The sequence below is a fragment of the Desmodus rotundus genome, chromosome 4 (assembly GCF_022682495.2).
Source record: "Desmodus rotundus isolate HL8 chromosome 4, HLdesRot8A.1, whole genome shotgun sequence".
Lineage (NCBI taxonomy): Eukaryota > Metazoa > Chordata > Mammalia > Chiroptera > Phyllostomidae > Desmodus > Desmodus rotundus.
In genome coordinates this window covers 101,725,193-101,751,168 of record NC_071390.1, presented here as the reverse complement: position 1 = coordinate 101,751,168, position 25,976 = coordinate 101,725,193, and the positions used below count along the sequence as shown (strand labels likewise).

Below are 25,976 nucleotides of genomic sequence, written 5' to 3'. Positions count from 1 at the left end.
TGGTTCAACATTTAATGACAAAATAATGGGGTTGTATTGAAGCTTACAGAATGAAAACTAAAGAACTTAACTATCTTTTTTCCTTTATTCATTCTGGCCATACCACTTAAAGTGCCCCAATCTATCCTGCTAGTCAGCTGAGAGAAGAAGGTGGTTGGAAATAGTGCGGAATTGGACAAAGAAAGGTAAGATGGGGAAGTCATATCAAAGTCACCTAGGAGGAGCTTGGGTTCTCTTTTCTCACTGTAACCTCTCACCTTGGAGTTGTGTTCTTAAAAGCATAAAACTTGGGTAGGTTCAATGTGAAATTCAAGTTTTTCTAAATTAATTTTTATTTTATCAATTTAATATATGTATTTATTAAAATGCAAATGATATAAAATCCCATGTAACACTCTATACCAAGTCCAAAAATTTCAATTGGACATAATATGGTGGTGCAGTATTGTGAAATTAATAAGTAATCAGGGTGAGTCTAGTACAGAATGTAGACACCAATCAGCAGTCCATTCAACTACTTTGGAATTCCTGCGAATGTGGCCTGTATCAACAAGAGGCTTCTCCGTAGCCCCATAACTCATAAGTAAAAGCAGCAATTCCCTCCTTGACCTCCCATACCCCTAGTTCCAATTCCCAGACATAATCTTCTCCAACATTTTGAGCTGTTCCTGCTGGTATTAACCTTTATATGTTTAGACAATATTTTAGGATAAATCAACAGCATTATGTTATTGTGATACCTGAATATTATTTACTGAATAATGAATAGTATGATTTTGGTTCCTTCGTTGCATAATTTTTAAATGAACTTTTAGTTTTTCAGATGTTTATTCTCAAATCTTTGAGTCATCAGATGTATCATATATAAATTTGATTTTCCAAATGCTCAAATATATCAGAATATCATCTCTTTATAATGTAAAGTTTAAGCTTAGCTTCAGAGAAGCAAATTAATTAACACCAGGTTTGCTATACTCTGGTGTTATATCAAAAAAAATGAATGAGTAATCAACAGAGACTAGTCAGCTTAGGAGTTTTATTCCATTAAATGATTGGAAAAAACCCATGCTTAATGTATATTTTTACTACCTTAGACTAATTAGCCTATATTTTTAATTTTTGGAAAAAGGATAAAAATTAAAATCTAGACTCGAAAGAGATTCCATTCATTCATTTTTTAACAAAAGTTTCAACAGGTATTTTCCAACCGTTTTCAACTGTTTTTTGATCTTCCAACATGGCAATTTCATGTGGTTCGGATTACAGCTACATGTCTGGCGCCCTTCCAGGCCCTGACTCAGGACAGTCTTATCCAGCCCTCACTCGACAACTGAGAAAGAAAAACAAAGCTGGCTTTTAAAGCACATTGATAAAGCTATTATACGAACAATAAAGAATGATACATTTCTAAGAGCTAAACAAAAACCTGATTGTTAGTATATGCATTGGAGGTGTAGTTTTATTTCCTGTGGATTTATGGTTCCTATGGTACAGTTTATTTTCCTGTTCTAAACTTGGACATGTCACTGAAGTCTTATGTCATAGGTACTCAAAAAATGAAGGGGGGAACCTCCCTAAAGTGTAAACAAATAAAAACATTATGAAGTGGGAGAGTCTGAAAACATGCCTATTTATTTTCATGTTAAGGTGGAAAAACCTTTAGACTCCTGGGTATATATTCATTATATCAACTGACTTCTGGTTAGTCAAGTCTTCAGCAGGATAAAAAATAGTCTGTGGGTTAAATATATTTGCTGGAAACTACAGGGCTGGAACGAAAGCAACATCTGAATTGCACTCTGAAACCAGAAGATCTAGTGTGGTAGTAATGATTAAGTCATGCTGCTTTTTCCAGGAATGATCAATAAAAGGGGGGAAGTCAAGACCTACTTTGAGCACTGGAGTTCAATAAAGAATAAAATATAAGAGCTGAAAAAGAAATCAGAACTACATGACTTGGAAGCACATACGGGTAAGAGAAAGTCCAAACAGAGGTGTGTGAAGAGGAATGGAAAGAAACAAAGCTGTTCCATTAAAAAGGTGTTTAAGGGGCTTATTCTCCCTCAGCGCGCATGCATATAAATTCCATTAGTGTTAATAGGACCTAAATGCATGGCTCAAGGGGAGACTAGAGTGACGACTTGTGTGCATGTGGTTAAATGAAGTCTAAGAAAAGTCAATTAAAAACCACAAGTGGTAGTTTAGGAGTCTAATAGACTTAGAGATATCTGCAAGAGGGACATTTAATTTTAGTCAGTGGAATAGTGCATTTTTCTTTTGCTGAGGACAAAAGTGATGAAAATGGCAAAGGGAAAGTAAACCCAAATGTAGCTCTCAAAATCATTGCTTAAAGTTAAGGGATGTAGTCATGCACTCCAGATGGTAAAAGTGACCCTTGTGAAAGATTGATAATTTGCATTCAAACTGGAATGTTGAGTTATATAAGGCATTCAAACCCACCGCCCATTTTTCCTCGCCTTCACAGTCAGAAAGAAGAGGAGGGAGAGAAGGCACACCTTTAGTTACTTACAAAAGGGAGTATAATCAAACTTGATTTTTTTTAAACACGCCTAATTGCACACCAAATGGTAGACAGAAATCTTTTTATTAAGGGGGAAAATTGTTTCTGGAAGACTAATTTGAGATTACTTTGTTTTAGCTCAAGTGAACAGTAAAGTTCCTTTATCCAGAAGAGACAGAAAACTAAGGATGTATTTCTCTATTGAAAAAGTTGGAGGTTACAATAAAGGTTTTCTTTATGAGTATTTATTACTTATGTCTTATAAGCCATAAGTTATTATAAACCAGGCATGTTGTAATCCTCTACTCCTCATAATTCTATGTGTATTAAATAGGTGTCCAAACATTTAAGTAAAAAGAATACATGAATGTGAAGATGGATTAAAAAAACCTATGTCTTACCTAATGCGATTTTTTGAAGTGTCTTATTTATCCTCTGCTTTTGGAAAAAGTTGAATTTAGCATTGAGAAATGCTTTAGAAGGAAATTAAATACGTAAGAATGTATGTGATCTCTATTCTAGTAAAAGGAACTACATTTAGGAAGAAGAATGTGAGCAAATTCTCCTTTGGCTGAGTATAATAAGAAGCAGATCTTAGAGGGGTCTTAAAAGGACTTGGTATTATATACTTGCATTAAACTTTAATCCTTCACTCTATGATAGCTCCGATATTATGGCACTGAAGTCATACTTCTTGCTGTAAAGTATTATCTCTAATATTGCTATCCCTCCCCGTTCAATTTATTTCCAATCATTGTAAAGAGTTCTTTGTATTTAAGGATCTAATACAGCAGTATTTTTGAAATAGAAGGTTTATAGAATTTGCACATTCACAAGACTAGCACCAGGTGTATGTATATGCCTATGACTGAAAAGTTAAATATGGGAAGTCTAAGAAGACTATATAATGTGCAATATCATTTCTTTACTGATAGTGCATATAAGGTATTACCCGAACCAGAAAGGTGAATTTGGTTTTAATGCAAATACTAATTACTACGGCAGCGCTGCTAAGATGGGGCTGTCAGGAGGGCAGGGTTAGAGGGTGGAACGGCAGCTTGCAAATGGTCTCAGTACAGGGGGAGACAGGTGAGCTGTGCAGCGGGAGTGAAAGGGAATGAAGAAGGGACCTGCGATACCGAGTGTTGGGAGGATATGGAGCAACCGGAACTTTCATTCACAACTGATAGGAGTTTAAAATGTTGTGATTATTTAGAAAACTCTGTGGCAGTATTTATTAAAACTGGACATTTGCACATCATATGAACCAGCCATGTCCTAAGTATATATGCAGAAGAAATGTGTGGACATTCACCAAGAGATCTGAGCAAGTATGTTATACCAACAATATGTGTAATAGCCAAAATTTGGATCCATTCCCCACATCCATCAATAGTGAAATAGGTAAATAAATTTTGTTATATTCAAGCAAAGAAATACATATGGTAATAGGAATAAATATGCACACCACATGCAACAGTATGAGTGAATCTCAAACATAGCGTGAAGCAAAGAAGTCAGGGGCAGACAAGTTTGTATTGTTTGATTCCATTTCTAGAAAGCTAAAAAGCAGCAGGTGAATCTGAACTATGTTTAATTGTAGTTTTCTAATGGAGAATGGCAGAGGGAGCTGTGACTATTTCTTAATCAGGGAGTGGGTTACACAGGCATGTTCATTTTGTGAACATTTATGGACCTGTAGTTTCTATTTTTGCATGCATGTTAACCTTCAATAAAAAGTTTGCCTTCCTCCTCAAATAAATATACGTTCTGTGAGAGCTTGGGAACTCAAGCTTCTGCCAGGGAAGAACTTAAGAAAGAAGGGGTGATGTAGAGCTACAAACAAGAAGAAAAGGTGGGAGGGTGGTATGGTCAGTGCACCCGGTCTGTAGTCACTTAGGAGAACAGAATTAGGATTTTGGTAAAACCTTAGGTCATGATAAATAATAATATAGCCTGACCATTAATATTCCAACATCTGAGGAAATCCTAACTTGAGTCAGAATAGACACAGACATGGGCCAGAGGCAGGGGCAGGCTGGAATGCCAGTCCAGGAACTCATACTATTGAGGTATGAACGATGTATCACACAATAGCTTGGAACGGCCTGCCAAAGCCTGCTTGGGTTTCAAGTGCTCTTCCCCTTGGTCTTGACAACTTTGTATGATTTATACAGAAGGCTAGAGAACAAAACAACATGGTTAGCCATTGTATTTATAAATCAGTTACTCATCTAGTCATGCCCTGTACTTGTAAATTTCCCCATTTTTCAATCTAGGCTCTGACTTCTACATGTAACAAGTGCACCAGTTTTCATCTATTCATTTAATTCCCAGTCTCTCATCAATGCAGCAGTAGAATTAAGACTGGCAAAAACCCAAAATAAAATACTGATTTATGGATCCTATTTAAAATGAATCAGTAATAAAGTGAATCAGTAACAAAAACAATTAGTGAGTATTTGCTGTAAACTAGGTACTCTCCTCAGCGCTTTACATATATTGTCTTAATTAATCCTCACTACTACCCTGAGACTTAGGGGAAAATGTACGTGGTGATGAAGGGCAGAGTTAGGGTTCAAGGCCAGGTTAGTCTGACTTCATACTACGCTGTTTTATCACGTCAACCATATTAACCACCAACATAAAAAGGCTTTGAAATCTCAGTAAATGTCCCTGTAAGTCTCCCTTAGCTCAGTCTTTACCCAAAAGGGAAGGCCATCCTCACACCCTGCTAGAGCCTTTTTTTATCAATTATGAAAGCCAGAGCATATCCATAGGAAGTACTCCGAGGGTAATGGAGGCCATGGGGGAGTTTTCTCATGGAAACTAGGAGATCAGTAGGTGGAGCTATGGACACAGTGCGGCTCCTGCACGCTGGAGTGGCACCCTCTCAGCGCCGCAGGCCTTCCCCTCCCCACTCCTACATGCAGTGTTCAGTTTCCCATTTGTCACCCCTCCAGGCAAGCTGTAAACTCTCCTTTCACTAACCGTCCATGAAAAAGAGAGCCCGATGTCTTTTCTTTTAATTTGTTTTTGGGGGGAGAACAAGGAGTGGTGAGACCTCAAATACATGTCTTCATCTCTTTGGGGACAGGATAAACACAGAGAGATCATAAACTCAAACACCTACAGAAGGATAGTTCAGTGACTGAAAGTGGTGGTGGTCACACCTTATCGTACAGAATTTTTATAAAGAAAAGTAGGGTGAAAATGCATGTGTGTGCATGCTTGTGTAGGGGGTGATGATTCATTCGAGGGCCTGAAATTTGCCTGACTCCAAGGAGGAGGGCTGGGAGATGCATTTATACAGCACTTTCATTAGACGCGAAGGGGAAGTGTGCGGGTGTGAAGGATGACCGTGGAGGGCTGACGGGAAACGTGGTGAGCTGAAGAAATTAAGCTCTCCCCACGGAGGCAGCTTCGACTTAGCTCCAGCTGATGGTTGCCAGTTGGCAATGAAGACAGTTGCCAGATCTGAGTTTTCAGAAGATGGAAATCCAGATTTTTTTTTAAAATGGGAAATCTCCTATTTTTAAAACACTGTGTGGGCCAAAGCAAACATGTTTGTGGATGAATTCAGTGTGTGACCTACCATTGTGAGAACTTTGATTTATAGTCCTCACAAAACATGACATTTCTGTTCCAATTTGTAATCTCAGCATGTTACTTCCAGCCTCAATTCATTTTCTGCACTTCACCTTCCTCCTCTGCTTCTTTACCATGTACAAGCATGTCTGAGGGCCACTCAGGATTATACCTTCTTCCGATGGTACAACTGCATCTTTCTCAATTTTGTATCTACTCCCTGGTTTGCTTTAAATAGTGCAACACTCGGTAAGTTGCTGATAAAATAAGTATTTGTTGAATAGTGCCTTTTCAAAGCTGGTCACAGGAAACTTGAAGTTCTACTTGTGGTCCATTCACTGAAGCGCAATTTGCCAAAAAATAAATTATCTGAAAGCCATTTTGGGATTTCTACTTCCAGTAAAATTGACTATAATTCAGCCTAACTTCTTGCCAATTAAACTAAAATATCTGGACAAAATATAGAAAACATCTTATTAATAGCATCAAAGACCTAACAAGATGGGGTGGAATTGCTTTGAAAGAAAAGGCAGAGTGTGAGAGCACACACTGGTGAACTGGTGTGTCTTTTATCCCCAGGCGGCTGCCACGCCTAGGAGGTGACTGAGAGGTGGAGCGAGAGATCACAGCGGGGCTAGGACGGGAGAGCTTGATGAGTGCCTTGGAGACTCATACTGCTTCTTGGCTGGGACTTTCCCCACGTCCTCGCCTTCCCTACACCCAATATTCAGTATGAGACCTTCCTGGGAAAAAGGCCTTGGGCTTTCGAGGGCCAAGAGCAGACACTCAGAAACCTCATGTAACATAACTTCTGTGCTGGGACAGGTTGGTGACTTGACTTTCCCCATTCAGCTTCTTTCCCTTGTAACTCATTCTGATAAGGCTAATCCTAAATCACAAGATTCTTCAATGTGTGGTCAGTGGAGCTATTAATGCTTCACCGAGTGTGCTGAACATTAGCCTGAGGCAGTACCACTCTTACTTTCTGGACCTTGTTAGAATGTACTGGGACCTGGAGGACCTAAGCTACCGTCTGTGCTTGAACAGAGACGGCATGCGGACCACCTGACCACGAGATTCCCAATTATCAGAAGCAACTGAGCCTCCTGCTGGAAACCGGTTGAATCCTCACTGACCCTTCCCTCTTCCTTGAGATTTTCCCAGAAACAAGTCCCATAAATCTCCTGGACTTTCGGTTGAGACTCGGCCATCCCTGATCAGACGACACTGTCTTGCAAACACCTGTACCCAGGACACCTGGGGCAGATCAGCAGGGTGACCCACCCTCCCTGGGGGTCTGGTACACACCCTTCACAGCCCTTCTGCCCTTTCCCTTGCTGGGGAGTCTGCTCGGACTCAGCCCGCCGGATCGCAGTGTCCCGCCTCAAGGAGCAGCCCTCAAATGGATTTTTTTGGCTCCCGGTCCTTTCTTAGCCACCTCAGCTACCTAACGGACCTCACCTTTTCAGCGTCCCTGTTTGGATCCTCGGGTAGCTAGTCGCCATCCCACAGAGTGAAGGGTCTACTAGGCCAAAGGCCTGTGCCCATCCAGTGCTGGTCTTTCTCTGTCTCCATTCCCGACCGTGCTCAGGGTACTGAACAGTAGAATTCCTTGCCAAATGTCGCCAAAGCCCATTACCCAGGCCTCCGCGGGCTTCTCGCTGGCCTCTCCAGTAAAGGGAGTGCCTTGCCACCGGGGTGTGCATCTCTAGGTCCCCGGGGGAACCAAGGGGGTAGGTTGTAGTGGAACGGGAGGTCCGACCAGAGGTTGACGAATAGCAAGGGAACTCAATTAGGGAAGGGGATCCCCAAATCCATCACAGAGACCGCTCCCGCTCTTGCCAGGCGGGAAGGTGCCAAGGCGGCAGATTAAAGCAGCCTGCTTCTGCGAAGGGAGGGGTTACCTGAAAAGGGGGGAATGGCAGAGCAGAGGGCTAGTATAAACCCAGTGCAGGGAGCCGGAGGAGCGGCAGGGAGCTCCCGGGATTGAAACCTGAGCTGGGGCTTAGTAGCCCACAGCCTCGGGGATACTACCAGGTGAACAGGCTACACAGCACTCGCGTGAGCTGTGGGGGCTGGACGCCCCACTCAGGGTGACTGGAGAGTTCTGCCCTTGCCCAGAAAAGGGGCAAAGACAAACTTGGCCATTGGGTAGAAAGCTGGACACTCCTACTGGCTTCCGGAGTGCATGGGATTCTGGAAAAGAGGACTTTAAAACTGGAGGCGGGAAGAAGCTCTGCGGCTTTTGGCGCTGGGTGTCAGGTCTTGTCTCTCATAGCTGTTGGCTTGTGGTGCTTTGGCCCGGATTTCTGGTCGCTGGTGCGCTTGGGTGCTTTGGGTGTCTGGTCCTCGCTCTCCACACTGACGGGAGCGCTCGTGGGACCTACCGATGCCGGGCCCACTAGGGGCTTTGGCCCCCCATCGTCGTAAGCTCACTCCCGGAGGGAGGGTCCCTCTCTGAGACGCGTCCCTCGCCTCTGGGCTCCAGCCTCTGGGACACTATGATCCAGCGCAGCACACACGTGGGTCCTGTACCGCTGCGGGGAGACTGAGAGCAGCGCACCCCAGGTCCTGAGGGAGAGAGCTACTGCAAGAGGGTGGCAACTCCGAAACCTACGAGTGCACATTCCAGAGAAGACGGAGATCTGCTTGCGTGATTGGCTGGAATTCCAAAAAGGACAAATAAGGAAATGGGAAACTTTGGGGAGTGGTTTTTGCTTGTAATCTTTTGGGGGAGCAAGAGAAGTTCTGGGTCTCCTGGGAGGGAATAGCTCAGAGCGGGAGAGCTCTCAGCCCTCCCTGAACTGGAACTCTGTTAGTAAAAACCTGTTCCCTTCAACACAGATCTTTGGGTTATGCACTGGGGCGGCAAGCGGCTGAACCCCATGCTGCTTGGTTACAGTAGCTGTATCTGCGGGGGGCGTTGGGTGCCCACATGATCCCACATGGTCAGTGTGTAAAGGCTCCAATTTCTCCACATTCTTGATAACATTTGTTATCTGTCTTTTTTATTATAGCCACCCCAGGGAGCATGGAGTGGTGCCTTGTTGCAGTTTGGATTCACGTTTCATTGATGGCTGCTGATGTGCCTCTTCCCATGCACTTTTTGGACATTTGTGTATCTTCTTTGGAAAATGTCTATTTAGATCCTTTGCCTATTTTTTTTAGATTTTATTTTTTTATTTTTGGGGAGAGGGTAGGGGAGGGAGAAAGAGGAGAGAAACATCGATCAGTCGCCTCGTGCATGCCCCCAACTGGGGACCTGGCTGGCAACCCAGGCATGTGCCCTGACTGGGAATAAACTGGTGACCTTTTTGGTTTGCAGGCCAGCGCTCAATCCACTGAGCCACACCAGGCAGGGACGTTTGCCTACTAAAAAAAAATCTTTTTTATTGTATTTTTTCCATTACCATTTAGCCCTCTTATGCTCCCCTCTCCCCCACAATCACTAAGCTGCCTTTGCCTAGTTTTTAACTGGATTATTTATCTTTTTATTATTAGTGTGTAAGAGCTCTTTGTATTTTGTAAGTGCAAGCCCCTTATCAGATATGTCATTTGCAAATATTTTTCCTACTTTGTAAATTGTCTTTTCACATTCTTGATTTTTGAAACACAAAAGGTTTCAATTTGATGAAACCCAATTTACCTATTTTTCTTTTGTTGCTGTGCTATTATGTTGTAGCTGAGAAATCATTGCCCAAACCAAAGCCATAAAGATTGATCCCTGTTTCTTTGAAGGATTTTGTAGATTTAGGTCTTTAATTATTTTAGGTTAATTTTTGTACTGTGGTGTGAAGTAGAACCCAATTTTCTTCTTTGGCATATGGATATCCACTTGTCTATGTCTTATTTTATATTCATAATATTTTTTCTAAAATTAGAGCTTTTGCCCTACAAACAAGTTTTTCAGCCGTCTTTTCTCTTTCTGCAAGCAGTACTATCACTCCTCCCCAAATGAGAAACCTGGAGTTACTCATTCTCTTTCCTTGGATACTTTATCCCTGGGCTCACCACTCCCCATCACTACTTCCTTCAAAAATTGGTTTTTATGATTTCAGTGTCCATGCAGATGATTATTCCAACACCCCAGGGGCTCATTTTTTAATTTAATCTAATGATCTTGTGCAGCTTGCCTCAGCCATTTGCCTCCAAGGTCCTCAATTAGAATTAGTGCTTAATTAGAATTAGCTGGGGAGCTTTGCAGTGCTACCTATCACTCCTTTTAAGAAGCCCGGCTGTCCTGCTGGAGAGACCATGTGAAAAGACCACACGGAGAGCCTAAGTGGAGAGGTGGAGGCCCTGAGGAAACATGTGGTAGAACCAAGGAACTCAAATGACAGTGGAAAATCTCTGGGACTGGGTAAAAAGGCAAAATAGAGAAACACAGCTTCGACATTGGTGGGTACAGGATGGTTAATAACTAACGTTTACAGCACAGAGAGATGGTACTCAGGGAACTAGACAACAACGAGGGGTCCTGTGGTCTCTGCCCTGGTGTGTGGGTGCACCGGGAGGAGTCTGGACAAGATGACTGACATTTCGGAGGAATGTTATCTTAGATGCAACGAAAGACAATGGACAGTCTCACCGAAGGTAAAGATTGACCTTTGTCAAGAAAGCTACCTGGGACTTACCTGCCATGACCCTCTTCTAGTTAGGAATTTTTATGTTCAGACCATTCTATTTGGTTATTTTTTTCTTCATTTTTATTGTTGACACTATTGCAGATACTATTTCCCCCCTTTGCCCATCTGCTCCTCCCAGTCCCCACACCCCTTCCCTCTGCCTTCACTACACTGCTGTCTGTGTCTGTGGGTTGTACATATAAGTTCTTTGGCTACTTCCTTCACCTTCTTTCACCAGTTAACATCCTCCCACGCCCTTCCCTCTGACAGTTCTCAGGCTCTTCCATGTCTCCTTGTCTCTGTTTCTATTTTATTCATCAGTTAATTTTGTTCCTATGTGGTTACTTTTGGTTGCTGAGTTTGTAAGTCCCACGATGCAGGCCTCCCTGAGCTCATTAGGTTTAATATGTGGCCCGGTTTTTGTCCACACCTCTAACATCAGCCCTGCTTCTCTGTCCTGCTACATCGGCCTCCTTGTTTTTCCTCAAGCACACTGGGTACATACCCCCTGCAGGATCTTAGCCTGTTCCCACTTTCTACAATTCTTTTCCTCAGAACACCAATCCCAATTCCAGGTCCTTACCTGTACTTCTGACCAACTGGCTGTAAATCAGAAATTCCCACAACCCCCTCTTATAAGATTTGATTAATTTGCTATGAAAAAAACTAACTGCAACTTTAAGCAAACATAATCAGTTGGAAGGGTCTATGGGAGAAGCAACAATTTATGAGAGCTCTCAAACTCTTCATAATCATGAGAACCCTGAACTTGAGAACCTTACAGGAGGAAGTCTATGCTTATAATAAAGTGCTATGCTTCTCACTTCTCCTTCCCTTTTCTTCCTTTTCCCTTCTACGAGCGCCCCTCCATCTGGGCACACAGGCCAAAGTGTGCACGTGGCTTGTCCTGGCGGCATGTGCTGAATTGCAACCCTTTCCTTTCCCCGAACAAATCCTTTCTGGTGACTAAACAACTAGTTGATATTATTTTTCAGTTGACAGCTAGAATGGCTCATAGAAGCTCATAGAATTCAGAGCAACATATTATGTACTAGATCATGTGTTTTTTATCAAAGAATGTAACTAGGAACAGTTAGGTAGAAGAGATGCATAAGGATCTTGGAGCTTCCATGCCCTTTCCGGGCTCACCACTTTCCCTGCATCTCTATGTGTTCACCGAACTAGCAGCCTCTGAGCCCCACCTTCTTGGGTTATGGAGGCTTCATGACATAGGCATGATCCATTAACTCACCATTGGTGACTGATTCAACCTCCGGCCCCTATTTCCACCCCAGAGGCTGGGTGTGGGACTGAAAGTTTCAACCCTCTAATCCCAGGGCTAGTTTTCCAGGTGACCAGCCCCACCCTTGGGTGGGGTTCAAAAGTCACCTCATTAACATAACAACAGACACCAACATTTGGGAAATTCCAGGGGTATGGGAAACTGAGCCAGGAACTGTGGGTGAAGACCAAATATGTTATAAATCTTAGAGAACTACACTCTTTTCAAGAAAATTATATTGGCACCCTGGCTGCTTGGCTCAGTGGATTGAGCGCTGGCCTGTGAACCAAAGGGTTGCCAGTTCAATTCCCAATCAGAGCACTTGCCTGGGTTGTGGGCCAGGTCCCCAGTAGGGGGCATGCAAGAGGCAACCATACATTGATGTTTCTCTCTCTTTCTCCCTTCCCCTCTGTTTAAAAATAAAATAAATAAAATCTTTAAAAAAAAAAAGAAAATCATATTGGCGATGGATGTGAGGGGGTTCAAGATGGCAGCAGAGTAGGTGGAAGTTACACTTATCTCATCCCAGGACATACCAGAATAGTAGCTAAAGTACAGAACGATCAACCTGAAAAACCATCTAAAGACTAGCTGAATGTCTTATAACCAAGGATTTACAGAGGCTCTCCCATCAAGACCAGTAGGAAGGAGTGACATCGAAGCTGAGGAGGTTTTGCAGCACTCCCCCACCCATGGCCCTCCCTAAGAACAAGGAGACTTCGCCTCAAGCCAGGCTCCCTAGTCCAGAGCATTAGATCTGGGAAGAGGAATCCACACAATATCTGGAGGTGAAAATCAGTGGGAATTGCACCCACCCAGGTGAGAAGGGGCATGGCTCTCTTGAAGGGCCAGCGCACAGAATCTCAGTCACAGCACTCACCCTGGTCTCTAGCAGAGGATTGGCAGCTGGGAGTGGAGTGGACTGGAGTCATAAGGGAGAAATTGATGGCATGGCTGTGGGGAGAAGGCTGGAGTCACAGCAGCAAATGTCCCTGTGCTGGGTCCCTCTCCCACACCCCAACAGATGCCATCTTTCCTGCATGGAGCATCCCCCGCCATACAACATCAGCCTAGAGAGTGGCAATAGCGCCTCCCTGCTGACCCCTAGAGGCCCCACCCTGCAGGGAAAGCTCCCAGTGAGGAGGTTTCTGATGGACACCAGCAGCGCAGCCCTTACTGAGGAGCTCTTGAAGAGGTTTGGGCAGGCTTGAACGGTGCCAGAATCTTATCGAAATACCAATGATGTATTTCACAGAACTAGAACAATAATCCAAAAATTTACATGGAACCACAAAAGACCCTGAATAGTGACAGCAACCTTGAAAAAGAACAAAGTGGGAAGTAACACTACCTGATATCACACTATACTGTAAGGCTAATAGTAATTAAAATGGCCTGGTACTGGCATAAAAACAGACACATGGATTAATGGAACTGAATAGAGAGCCCAGAAATAAACTCATGTTCTATGTGGTAAATTAATCTATGTCAAAGAAAGCTTGTTCAATAAATGGTGTTAGGAAAATGGACAGATATGTACAAAATAAATTAAACTAGACCACCTTGTTATACCATATACAAGAACAAACTCAAAATGGATTAAGGACATAAATGTAATACCCAAAACCATAAAACTCCTAGAAAAAAACACAGGCAGAAAAATCTTAGACATTTTTCTTAACAATATTCTTTCTGACATATCTCCTCAGGCAAGGGAAACAAGAAAAATAAACAAATGGGCCTAGATCAAAAAAGTTTTTGCATAGCTCAGGAAGCCATCAACAAACAAAAAGACATCCTATTAAGTGGAAGAAGGTATTTGTCAATGACACATTCTACAAGAGGTTAATATTCAAAACTTATAAAGAACTCAGACAATTCGACACCAGAAAAACAATCTAATTAAAAAGTGGGCAGAAGACCGGATCAGATACTTCACCAAAGAGGACATGTAAATGGCCAAACAGACATATAAAGAGTTCACTCCACAGCACTAGTCATCTCAGAAAAATAAAAACCAAACTCACCATGAGTTACCACCTCACACCTGTCCAAATGGCTGTCATCAATAAATCAACAGACAAGTGTTCACACGGATGTGGAGAAAAAGGAACCCTATGAACTGTTGGTGGGAATGCAGACTGATGCAACCACTATGGAAAACAGTGTGGAGCTTCCTCAAAAAATGAAAAATGGAACTGCCTTAGGACCCAGTGATTCCACTTTTAGGTATGTATCCAAAGAAACTCAAAACACTAATTGAAAAGAATATATGCACCCCCGTGTTCATTGCAGAATTATTTACAATAGCCAAGACACAGAAGCAATTCAAGTGCCCACCAATAGCTGAGTGGATAAAGAAGACGTGGTCCATATACAATGGAACAGTACTTAAAAAGAATGAAATCTTACCTTCTGTGACAGCATGGATGGACCTAAAGGTCATTGTGCTGAGTGAAATAAGTCAGAGGAAGACAAGTACCATATGATTTCATTTATATGTGGAATCTAAAGAACAAAATAAGCAAACAGACAAAACAGAAACAGACTTACAGCTCTGGAGAACAGACTGATGGTGTCAGAGGGGAGGGGGTCTTGGGGGCTGAGTGAAAAAGGTAAATGGATTAAGAAGTATAAATAGGTAGTTGCAGAATTGTTACAGGGACGTAAAGACCAGCATAGGGAGTATAGTCAACAATATTGCAATAAGTACGTATGGGACCATGTGGGCAAAATATTGGGGGTAATACAATTTATAAAGTATGTGATTATTTAACCACTATTCTGTATACCTGAAATGAATACAGAATAATATGAAATGTAAATTTCAATTAAAAACAAAAGAAAATTATATTGGCAAAAACATCATCTTGAACTGAAAGAAGAGAGACAGCACAGAAGGAGGAGAGGCCTTTGGACTCTAAGGCCTGTGCAGTCAGGAAGCAGGGTAAGAAAACTGTGGAGCTGTACACACGCAGGGTGTCTTTCATGGCAAAGAAAAAATAACTTAGAGCATAGAACTAAAGGGCCAGAAGACAGAGCCAAGGGTCACGAAGAATCATTCTCAGGAAGAAATCATCCTTAGTTCTAATCGAAGGACTTCCTAGCTAAATTTTGCCTAGCTAAATTTCGGAAGCTCTATGGACTAGTGAGGTCTGATATTTCCCCCCACTTTTATTTAAAAAGGAGAGACTACAGCAGTTATCCTACGCTTGTCCCTCTGTTGTATGTTGGGTGGATGTGGGGCAGTTAACTTGACCATTCAGTTCACTGGTCCTTATATACAGAAGAACTTGAGGTTCCTAACCAATGAGCCACCCTGAAATGAGCCTCATTCACACCTGGATCTGACTTAGATGATGAGGTCCTTGACTTAAAGCTGATGCCGTTATATGATGATAATTTGGAGGCTTTGGGAGAGGAACTGAAGCGTCCTGTCAATAACCAACACCATATTGCCAAGCATGTGGATATAATGAACCACTTGCCCCACTTAAGCCTTCTGAGTGGGAGGGGGGTTGTTAGAACTTTTAATCTACAGCCAGTTGGTCAGAAGTACAAGTAAGAGCCTGGACTCGTGGCGGGTGTTTGAAATGCATGTGTGTGGTGGCGTGGGGGCAGTCTTATGGGATGGAACCCTTAACCTGTAGGATCTGATGTTATCTCCAGGTACCGTGAGGACTGAGTTGAATTCTTAGACACCCTGCTGGTGTCTGAGAATTGTTTGTTGGTATGGTGAACTCTCCCCTGCCTCCATGGACACTGGGGTCCAGAAAGCCCATTTAGTCTCTTATAAATGTTACCGGGGTTTGTTCCAATGAGATAAGCCATACTTCACTTTGTTTTTCTGCTGAGTCTACTGAGGGATAGTATCCCCAAGCTTCTTATATGCTCTATTGTCTTATTAAACAGTTGTGTGAGGTATCATTGCAGATATTTTATAGTCAAACTTTGCGCTTTTCTGTTTTTCTGTAAGTCTCTGGATTTGATCTTGTCCCAAAGGCATTTCTTAATATAAGAAAATAAGTATCAATTGTCATCTGGAGAGGATGGGAATTTTCAATCCCAACAATTCCTGCCTCTTTTGGTCTAAAAGTCATTCCTTTAGCTTATCCAACTGCTTTTACACTTTACTACAAAATAAGAAAAGAACCTGTTGGCACTGTCAGTGTTTTGAATGGAATCTTCTTGGTTAAGTCACACAGTTCATTAAGGTCAGTTTTCCACTTTCCGTGCTAGCACAGGCCATAGTGTTGCGATGGCTGCCACTGTACATTGGCAGACATCGCAATATATATTATGTATATATAATATCATATATCCTGTATAATATATATTAAAATATATATTGAATGTTGCTCCCCATTTAATACATTTGTTATTGTCTGTCTCTTTCATTTTGCTACTCTTGTAGGTGGATAGTGAGTGGTATAATATGGTGGTTTCGGTGCATATTTTTCTTATCATTTATGGGTTGAATACCATTTAAAAGTGTTTAGTGGCTATTTCTAGTTTTCCTTTTGTCAAAAGGCTTATTCAAGCATTTGCTCACTTTTCTATTGGGTTGTAGATTTTTCTCATTGATTTGAGGGCATTCTTACGTATTCTAGATAATGTTTTTTTCAGTCCTACAGATTTCAAATACCTTTTCTCATTCTGTGGCTTAGCTTTTCATTCATTTTTAAGATATTTGTTCTTTTTTAATAAATGGAAGTTCTTAATTTAATGTATTTCAATTACTACATTATTTCCTCTATGGCTAATGCTTTACATGTCTTATTTTAAATACCCAGCCTTAGTTTAAGGTCATGCAGATATTCTCCTACATTATCTTCTCAATGCTTTATATCATTATCGTTTACATTATGTTTATAAATCATCTTCCTTTAATTTTTGTTTATTCTATGAAGAAAGGATTCAATTTCCATTTTTTTTTCCTGTGTGAATATACAATTATCCTGGCATAATCAACTGAAAGTTCATCTTTTTCTCAGTGCTCCTCAGTGTCATTTCTTTCCCATTTTAATGCCTGTGTGGGTTGGTTTCTAGTCTCTTTATTCTATTTCTTTGATATAATTTCTGTCCCTGCAGCAATCCCAAACTGTGTTGATTACTATACCTTTTTAATATATTTTGGTATCTGATAGAATCAAGTCTTCTTTTTGTTTTTCTTCATAAAAAGTATCTTAGCCATCTCTGAATGGAAAGACATATTTTTATGGTTTTTTAAATATGCAAAATAAAAACCTTGTGTATAAATATTCATAGAAGCTTTATTTGCATACCAAAAAACTGGAAACAATTCAAATCTCCACCCATAAGTGAATACATGAAGAAGTTGTGGTATCCAATGGAATATTATTGTGCAATAAAAAATAGTGTTATATAAAACAATATGGATAAGTCTCAAAATTATTACGTTGAGCAAAGGAAGTCAGCTGCATAAGAATACATGCCCTATGCTTCTATTAATATGAAGTTCTAGAATAGGCAGAACTAAACTAAAATGATATAAAACCCATCAGTGATTGCCTGGGGTAGGGAGATCTTCAAATCATTTAATAGCTGAAAGGTGGCCCTGGTGCTATTCTGTTCTTTTAAACTGAGATAGGACTGAAATCATGGTTAGTATATGCAGGTGCCCCATAGTATAAGAATATACATTTTCTTGCCCTTCAGCATCAATGGATCACTAAATTGACAGTAATAAAAGCACATATAAAAGCTACAACTTACACTGCACTTAATATCTACCAGGCATTGTAATGCTTTACATCTATCATTTCATTTATTCACCACAAAAGACTTTATGGGTAAGTATTTGTTTCATAGATGAAAACACTGAGGCACAGAGAAGTTAACTCACTTACACAAAGTCACACAGCTATTAGATGGCAGAGGTGGGTTATTAATCTAAGCAGTCTGGCTTTGGAGTCTGTACTTGTAACCGTGATCTGAATCAATGCTACAGACATGTTCTGTCTTCATAGCACTGCGACAAAAGGTTAATTTGGTAAAGTTAATGAAAAGTTGTTACTTGTTAGAATGAGCAACATAATTGGCAAATTTGGGGGAAAATCTAAGTGGGGTTATTATCTTGTTATTTAAGATTTGAGAAAAATTCACTTCTTCCCTCCAAATAAAAGAAAATAAAACAGAAACAAAACAACCAACAGACATAAAACTGACTCTGCAGAGAGGAATGGGATTTGGAGCGCTTGCATTATCCAGATTATTGGGTTCATAGAGCTTTAAGCCTCTTGCTTAACCAGGCTTGTGTAAATGGGATCAGGTCCTTGATCTGTCTGAAAGCGAATTTTTCAGCCTGTCACTAAGAGCCAAATCCCTCTCTCCTGCTTCTAAAGATATTTATATATTTTTGTGATTTATTGAAATTTGCCTGCCTGTGGGAGAACTGCATCTTTTAAGTTCACTTCACTGCCTACTTCATTCTATTTGGGAAGCTTTATCTTCTTAAAGGCTGTTTCTCTGAGAGCATATTTTCATCTGAAGCTTATGAAATAGCATGCTCAATACAGCACAGAATTCATTTATTATTTTCCTTTTAAAGAAATTTTGTTTTATTTTATATTCTTATTTTTTAAATCCTCCCCCAAGGGTATGTTTATTGGTTTTAGAGAATGAGGAAGAGAGAGAGAGAGAGAGAGAGAGAGAGAGAGAGAGAGAGAGAGAGAGGGAGAGAGAAACACACACAGAGAGAGAGAGAGAGAGAGAGAAATGCCTTGTGTATGGGGCCAGACTGGGGTTGAACCTGCAATCTAGGCATGTGTCCTGACTGAGAATCAACCCCTCAGCCCTTTAGTGCAGGGGACAATGCTCCAACTAATGGAGCTACCAGGCCAGGGCCATTATTTCCTTTATTAAGGTACTTAGTGGACACAGCAGCTGGTTGTGTGTATAAAGATAGCTACAAATCCCCTCAGACATTTGTTTCTGTTTGATAACTTTGGTGGTGAATATTGGTTAAAAGTGTGGTTTAAGGAAACGAATTAGCCTCAAAAATTGATGGTGCTAAATGATATTTTCTAAACAAACTGAAACATTTTTTCTGTCATGTACTTAATATCTAAAAACAGTACAATATGATTATCCCAGTTACTTATTTGGGCCAGAAGATCTTTTTAAATACGCATATGAAATGTTAAATACACATATCAAAATGTTAAGCATGTGTTAGTTTACCTCTATATCGTCTATGGCTCAGCCTCTTAGAGAGGTATAGGAGTGAACCATGCCTTTTTAAAAAATGATCACTTCTACTTACTTAAAAAGCTCTTCTTTGACCTTCATTTTTTTCTGTCTTGTTTTTCTCACAGTCACCTCCTTTCTCACTTTAACTTCTTGCCATGTCTGTCTGTCAGATGTCTTTGCTTATCTCCCTTTTCCTGGGTCCTGGAGATCGGCCACGGTAGTGCCCGCAGTCCCCCATCAGGACCCGGGCCGGGCCAGCGTGAGTAGGGAGCGGAGAGCAGAGCGGCTGTACAGTTTGACTGGTTTACTGTTTTCGAGTTGCACCAATGGGAGACATCAAAGAAATAGAACATATTTTATTCAGTTTAATATGCCTCAGTAGAGGGCATCCTAATTTTACATGACATGGGAGAAGGCATATCTTTCCAATTCTTTCCCACTGGGTCTGTCAGTAAAACAGGAATGCGAAAACATGTGAGAGACAGGGATTGTTATGACAGGGCCTGCTGGAGTTACAGGGCATTATGGTGGTTAAAATACAGCTTACGATGCTGTAGCTGATGAAAACTGATTGCTCGTGACTGTGATTTTATGAGTTTCCCATTGCTGTTATAAGAAATTACCAAAAACTCAGTGACTTAAACAACACAAACTTATTAATTGCAGTTCTGATGGTCAGAAGTCCTAAAGTCAAAGAGTGGGTAAGGCTGTATTCCTTCTGGAGGCTCTAAGGGAGAACTTGTTCCTTGACTCTGTCAGCTTCTATTCTGCCCATATTCCTTGGCTTCCATTTTCAAAGCCAGTATTCACATTATTCTGACCTCAGAGAGATGTCATTACAGCTCTTTGAGACTCTGAGACTCTTACAAGGGCCCTGTGGTAACATTGGATCTACCTACATAATTGAAGAAGATCTCCCCATCTCAAAATCCTTTGCTTATTACATTTGTCAAGTGAGGTACCCCCCACTTTTATAGATTTGGGGGATTAGACTGTGAACATCTTTGGGGGTCCATTCTTCCAATACATAACTGTTCTACAACCAGCTGCTTGCCTTTTACTACTATTGATATCAGTCTTAGGTAAGTTGAAGTCTGCTGGACTGTACCATTTTTAGTGCTATTTTTACTGTTTTGAATCCTCCTTATAAGAATGAATGACTGCAGTCTAGTGAATCAGCAGATCAGCATGAGTTCAAATGCCCAGGTTCATGCATTCTCTGTACTTGAGGCAGAGAATCTACTGGGTTTTGAAGTCTCTTAACTATTGTGCCCACTAATCCTACAAATCAAAATTAGTCTTCTGGCTAAAGATGTTGAATCCACAAAATTCCAGTTCTATCTCTCCACTAAGATCTGACAGTTCTGAGAGCTTGTAAGAGTTGTCAGTGTGCCTGCTCATGCCAATTTCCCCAAAGAATAATATGAAAACATTGCATCATCAAATTAAATGTGTGACTTACTGTCAGCATCACTCAGCACAGAAAAAGGCCTTTCTACAGAAATTTTAAGAGAGAGATATCTTGCCTCACCCCAAAAGTTCTTCATTCTGTTTGTTTCCATACTTTGATTGGAGAAACTGGCATGGAGAGTGTGAGGAAAAAGATGAACAATGAGGGAGGAGAGATGGCAGACATCATGTGGTAACTTGCAGGATATACAATTCCACACTAAGGACAACAGGACATATCCAAGGAATCTGGGTAGATGAGGAGGGCTAGGAAGAAGTCCAGGGTTATTACTGGGTATTTTGGCTTGGGGACACTGGATGTGGGTAAGCTCCATTTACTGTAGTGGGAAACAAAAGAAGAAGAGCAGTGTTTGTAAGTAAGGTACAGGTTAAGTTGGAATTGCTTATGGGCCATCCAAGTGGAAGTGGCTGACATGCAATTGGCTATATGGGTCTTAGGCTCAGGAGAGATTTGGGCTTGCTGTAGGGATTTATGACTCATCAGTGGAAGGATGGTAATTGAGAACACTGCTGGAAAAGAGAAGATGGCATAAGAGAGAACTGAGGAGCACCAATATTTAGAGGGCAGGTGGAGGAAAAGCCTGCAGAGGACACTAAGGACTGGTTAGAGAGGTAATTCGTAATTCAGAAAGAGTTGACATATTAAAAAAATTTGTACCCATTCCTTGGGTGCTATTATTGGAAATATGTTTAATCACAATTAAATGTGACTTGAAAATTGTTACCTTATACATAAAATGGGACCAATAATTTCTTATTTGCGTCACAGGGTTATGAGGTCAGGTAAAAAACGTATTTGAAAATATTTTGTAAAGTGTTATACACCAGTGGTACATGAATGTGCATCAGAATCATTAGGAAGACTTGGCAAAGACACAGATTGCTGTGTTTCTGATTCAGTAATAGCAGTAGTTTGAGATTCTACTGAATTTGAATTTTGCAGATACTCTGATGCTGATATTGCTGGTCTTGGGACCACCCTTAGAGAACTACTATGTAAAACAAATGTAAGGCATTATGCTTTTGATTTTACAGCAAAATTCAGTTTCCTCCAATGTTGTGGCTCTTTCATCCCCTAATCTTTTTTCATTCCTATACTTTCCATCAACAGATGTTTCTGAAACATCCTTGTTCCCCTTGGTACCAAGTAATATTCATTTATGTATTTGAAAGATCAGCCTAGTGCAGTATTGTGTTGATTGTTTATATACCTTGATTAAGGATAGGAAAATTTTTTGGTATTTTTGTGTGTGTGTGTGTGTGGAGGAGGTGATAAGAAACTCTTTGGAGTAAGAGGTGGGATTTTTTTTTCAAAGTCATTTAGATGTAGAATGCTATTTGTTACCTACTTTCAAAAATCCCATTAAAGAACTTGTAATTTGATCCAGAGGGAGCTGCATGAGTAGTCAGGTAACAGGAAAAATTGACCTCATTCTTCAGTCCTTTCCTAAATGCTGAGAAATGTGCACCTCAACGCTGCCTTTTTCAATCCCACAAACCAGGGAATCAGGAAAACGCATTAGCACCCTAGCACAGACTAGGAACACAGAGCAGGGAGGCGACTCAGCCCGTCAAGACAGAAGGAAACTGGGGGAGGGGAAAAAAAACTTCTTTGAGTGGAGAATCTGCAGGGCCGTGGGAAGAGAAGGGAAGTGGGGAAATGCACCTCGGGCGTCAGCCAGACACTTTGCCTCTGGGCATGTGGGAAAAGGGAGGGAGGAGGGGGGAGGGAGGAGGGAGAAAGGCTGCCCAGACAGAGACCCCAAGAGCTGCCGCTGCTGCTTTTGAGTGAAGATTTGGAGAGCTGGACCTTTCTGCTCCGCTTCTTCCCTCCTAGAGGCCATTTCCCTAAATTTAACTGTGATAGAAAGGGAGCGCTGGGTAGAGCCAGTCTAAGCCACTGTCGCAGCCTGGTCGACCGGCAGACCCTGGTTCTGCCCCTGGCCTAGGCGGGAGAAGTGGCCCTCGGGACGCTGAAGTTACTCAGAGGAGGGGGAGGGGTCATCCAGCTCTTCTCCAATCACTGTGGCCGCTCCAGGATTTGCATATATTATGCTAATAGACCTCCGGCTCAGTTTCCACGCCCCTGGGGGGCCGTGGGCCCTAGCGGACCGAGCGAAGGTGAATACATTAGGATAATGAGCCAGGCTGGAGGGGGCACGTTGCCACGGGGCTGCAGACCCAGCCCACACCAAGAGAGGGCGGGAGCGGGGGCGGGACGTCGGCTCTGGGCGCGCGCGCACTCTCACACACACTCACGAGCATCTCCAAGTGTATTTAAGGCTCGCACGCTCGAGGTTGCGGAGATCCTTGGGGCTGCGGCGACTTGGGCTTCGCCGTTAGCTTTGCTCCTCCTGGGCTGTTTTGTTTCCTCTGTTCTTTGCCCCTCCGCTACCCTTTTTGCCCTGCGCTCCTGCTGCGGGTCTCCCACCGCTGCTCTCAGCCTTTTTGCCTGGAACTGAGTCCAGGTGGGAAACAGTTGGCGTGCGGAGAAACACCGACTAGGTAGAAATCGGGGGAACTAACAAACGCAACAGGTCCCCGTTGCGGGGCGAGGGGAGCGGCAAACGCTGCAGCCCTCGCCTGCTGTGCCCTGACCTCGGAATAGGTGTCTGTCCTTTAGGGGCCATCCGGGTGGGTTTCATTCCGGTTTTCACCTCGTTGCCACCAGTCCCTAGACTGAGGGTGCTCTTCTCCCCCAGCTGGGAAGGGAGAAGAAGGCGAAGGGCGGACGGTCCACGACTGCTGGTCTCGGCACTGAGGAGAGTGGGGGTCCACCTCCGCGCGCCCCTGCTCCCACTACACCAACTAGTTGTACAGCCACGCTGATTGAACTTTGAAGGAAACGTCCTTTTTCTTTCCTTTTAAGATTATTGGAAGTGGTACAGGGTGGGAGGCAGCCGGCCCCACCACGATGCTGCTGAAGAAGCCTGCAGTGAAAGGAGGGTCCCGGGAGCCGGGATCCGAGGACCCAAGCCCTGCTGGGCAGCGTTGTGCCAGGACCGTACCCTCGTGCGTGGTCCTGGCGGCCCTCCTATCAGTGGTGGCCGTGTTGTCTTGTCTGTATCTGGGGGTGAAAACCAACGACCTCCAGGCGAGGATCGCCGCTCTCGAATCCACCAAAGGGGATCCTTCCATCCATCTGCTTCCTGATTGCGTGGATAAGCTGAACGCAATGGTGCAAGAGAAAGTGGAGCGACTTCTGGCTCAGGTGTGAAAGGCTGGGGTATTTTGCACGTGGATAACATCTTGCACACTCGTGATTCTGTGTCTATGTCAACCTCTACCCTTACTGTCCGCGTACGTGGTGTGGTTGTGTGTGCATATGCTAGGCGACGGTCTCAGTGTAGAATATATTTGTATGTGCACATCTTTTGATATGATTCTCTCTGTGTGTATCATCTTCCCTTACTCTTCTGAATGCTTGCGCGTTAAACATATATGGAGCTCTAAAGGAGGGAAGGGTGGCATTTAATCTTTTAGTTTTCCATAGCCTCATCCGAATCTTTCCCAATTTTGTGGAGAATATTCCTTGCAGAGATAACATTATGTTCTTCATATGTTCTAAGAAGGTTAGGAGCATAGGGTTAACATATGGTGATCACTCTTGAAAGTAAAATAACCGTCCATGTGATTTCAAACCAGTCATTTCATACATTGAATGTTCTCGTATTAAATGTTTAAAAATAAAATATAGTAGCTGAATTTTTTTTTGTAAAAGTGCCATTTGACTTGAGAGTTCAAAATAATCTATTTTATATATCAAAATTAGGGGCCGCTTTAGATGAGAATTAGGAGATTTTCTGGAACTTGCTCTTCCAACACAGAGCCTATTTGGCTGCAGTTGCAGCACAATATGATAGGCGGTTGACCTTCATGTATAAAATGTGGTCTATTTTAAAACACATAACTTACCTGGAACTGCAACATGTTAGTGCCAGGTTTTTGCGTTGACTGCATTATGTTTGAGCTGAGGGAGAAGGTGGTGGTAGCTGAACAACGGAAAAAGATGTTATACAAGTCCAGCAGTCTTGATATCATGTCAATGACCATTTTCTTTTTTTAGGGCTTGGGTACTGTTACCTTTTGACTAAAGTCCAAGTACATACGTAAACTTTCGTATGCAGGCTATCAAATGCTGGTGAACCAAGCATATGGCCAGAGAATCCCTAAAGAGCCCATTTCTCTGTGATGCTACTGATGACTCTTAATATCTCTTTTTTCCCCCTGCAGAAATCCTATGAACATATGGCTAAAATAAGAATCGCAAGAGAAGCACCTTCAGAATGCAACTGCCCAGCAGGTAAAATGGAACTTATTTAACAAGGTTGGCTCCATAGCAGAGCATTTTAAAATAAAAGTCTTGTGTCTGTCAAGTCTACCTGTAATAATAGTAAAGAAGGAATGCAGACCCAACTTACTTTAATAAAATCAACATGTCTCAGTCAAAAGAATGGCAAATAAAGCCCCAAATATTATTTTAAGCAGCATACCAAGGTCTGTTATGGAGGGCAAAGGAGACAGATAATCACCAAGGAAAATATGGCAAGATGATGTACAAAGATGCAATTCATAGTCACAGATTGAAAATATTGTTCAATTTCATTCAACTTTACTATCTATGGCAAATAGGACTGTAGAACACGTTACATTCTGAATTCCCTGGTGGTGAATGTTGGATTCCTACTGGTTTCCATTTGCTACTTTTGACATATGTTAGTAAACGACCTTAACTTCCTCTCCTGCTTTTATTTTGTCTATCAAAAAGATTCTCCTATCCTATGGCTAAGGGAAATTAGTAGTTCTTTATCTTGAGCTTTCTATTGCAAACTACTGCATTCTCAACGACCTCTCAGAAAAGGCTCTTATATTTTTACCATTTTTTTGGTGTGTAGCTTTAGGGGATTATATTAATGACAGCACATTAGTAGAATGGCGAAAAAGAGATATCAAAGAAAGAAACCTTTAGGTAATCATTAAATCTTCCCTTATTGACCTCTGAGGCTAGGGAGCCAGTCATCTGCAGACCTAACAGTTTAGAAGCCCTTGGAATGTGTGTGTTGGGAAACATCTAGTGGATTCAAATGATAAAAGCCATGGGAAACTCTCAGAAGTCAAGATATTTATTTCAGATAAATGTTGTTAATGTGTTTATGAACATTCCTTTTCTTTTACCATCACTTATGGAAGAGTGAGTCTGTCACATTTTCTGTAACATTCAGTAACATGATGCTTAGATACTTATATATGGAAAGGCTACTTCCTGTATTTTTTCATA

General features: G+C 41.9%; 1 protein-coding gene across 1 annotated transcript; it reads left to right on the top strand.

Annotated features, from left to right (window-relative positions):
• Window positions 1-23,025: 23,025 nt before the first annotated feature.
• LOC128780758 (collagen alpha-1(XXV) chain-like) lies at window positions 23,026-25,667 on the top strand. Its single transcript, XM_053923468.2, has 4 exons — window positions 23,026-23,203; window positions 23,568-23,909; window positions 24,932-25,001; window positions 25,594-25,667. Exons 2-4 carry the CDS (start codon window positions 23,613-23,615, stop codon window positions 25,665-25,667), a joined length of 441 nt encoding a protein of 146 aa, XP_053779443.1. The 5' UTR covers window positions 23,026-23,203; window positions 23,568-23,612.
• Window positions 25,668-25,976: the final 309 nt, after the last annotated feature.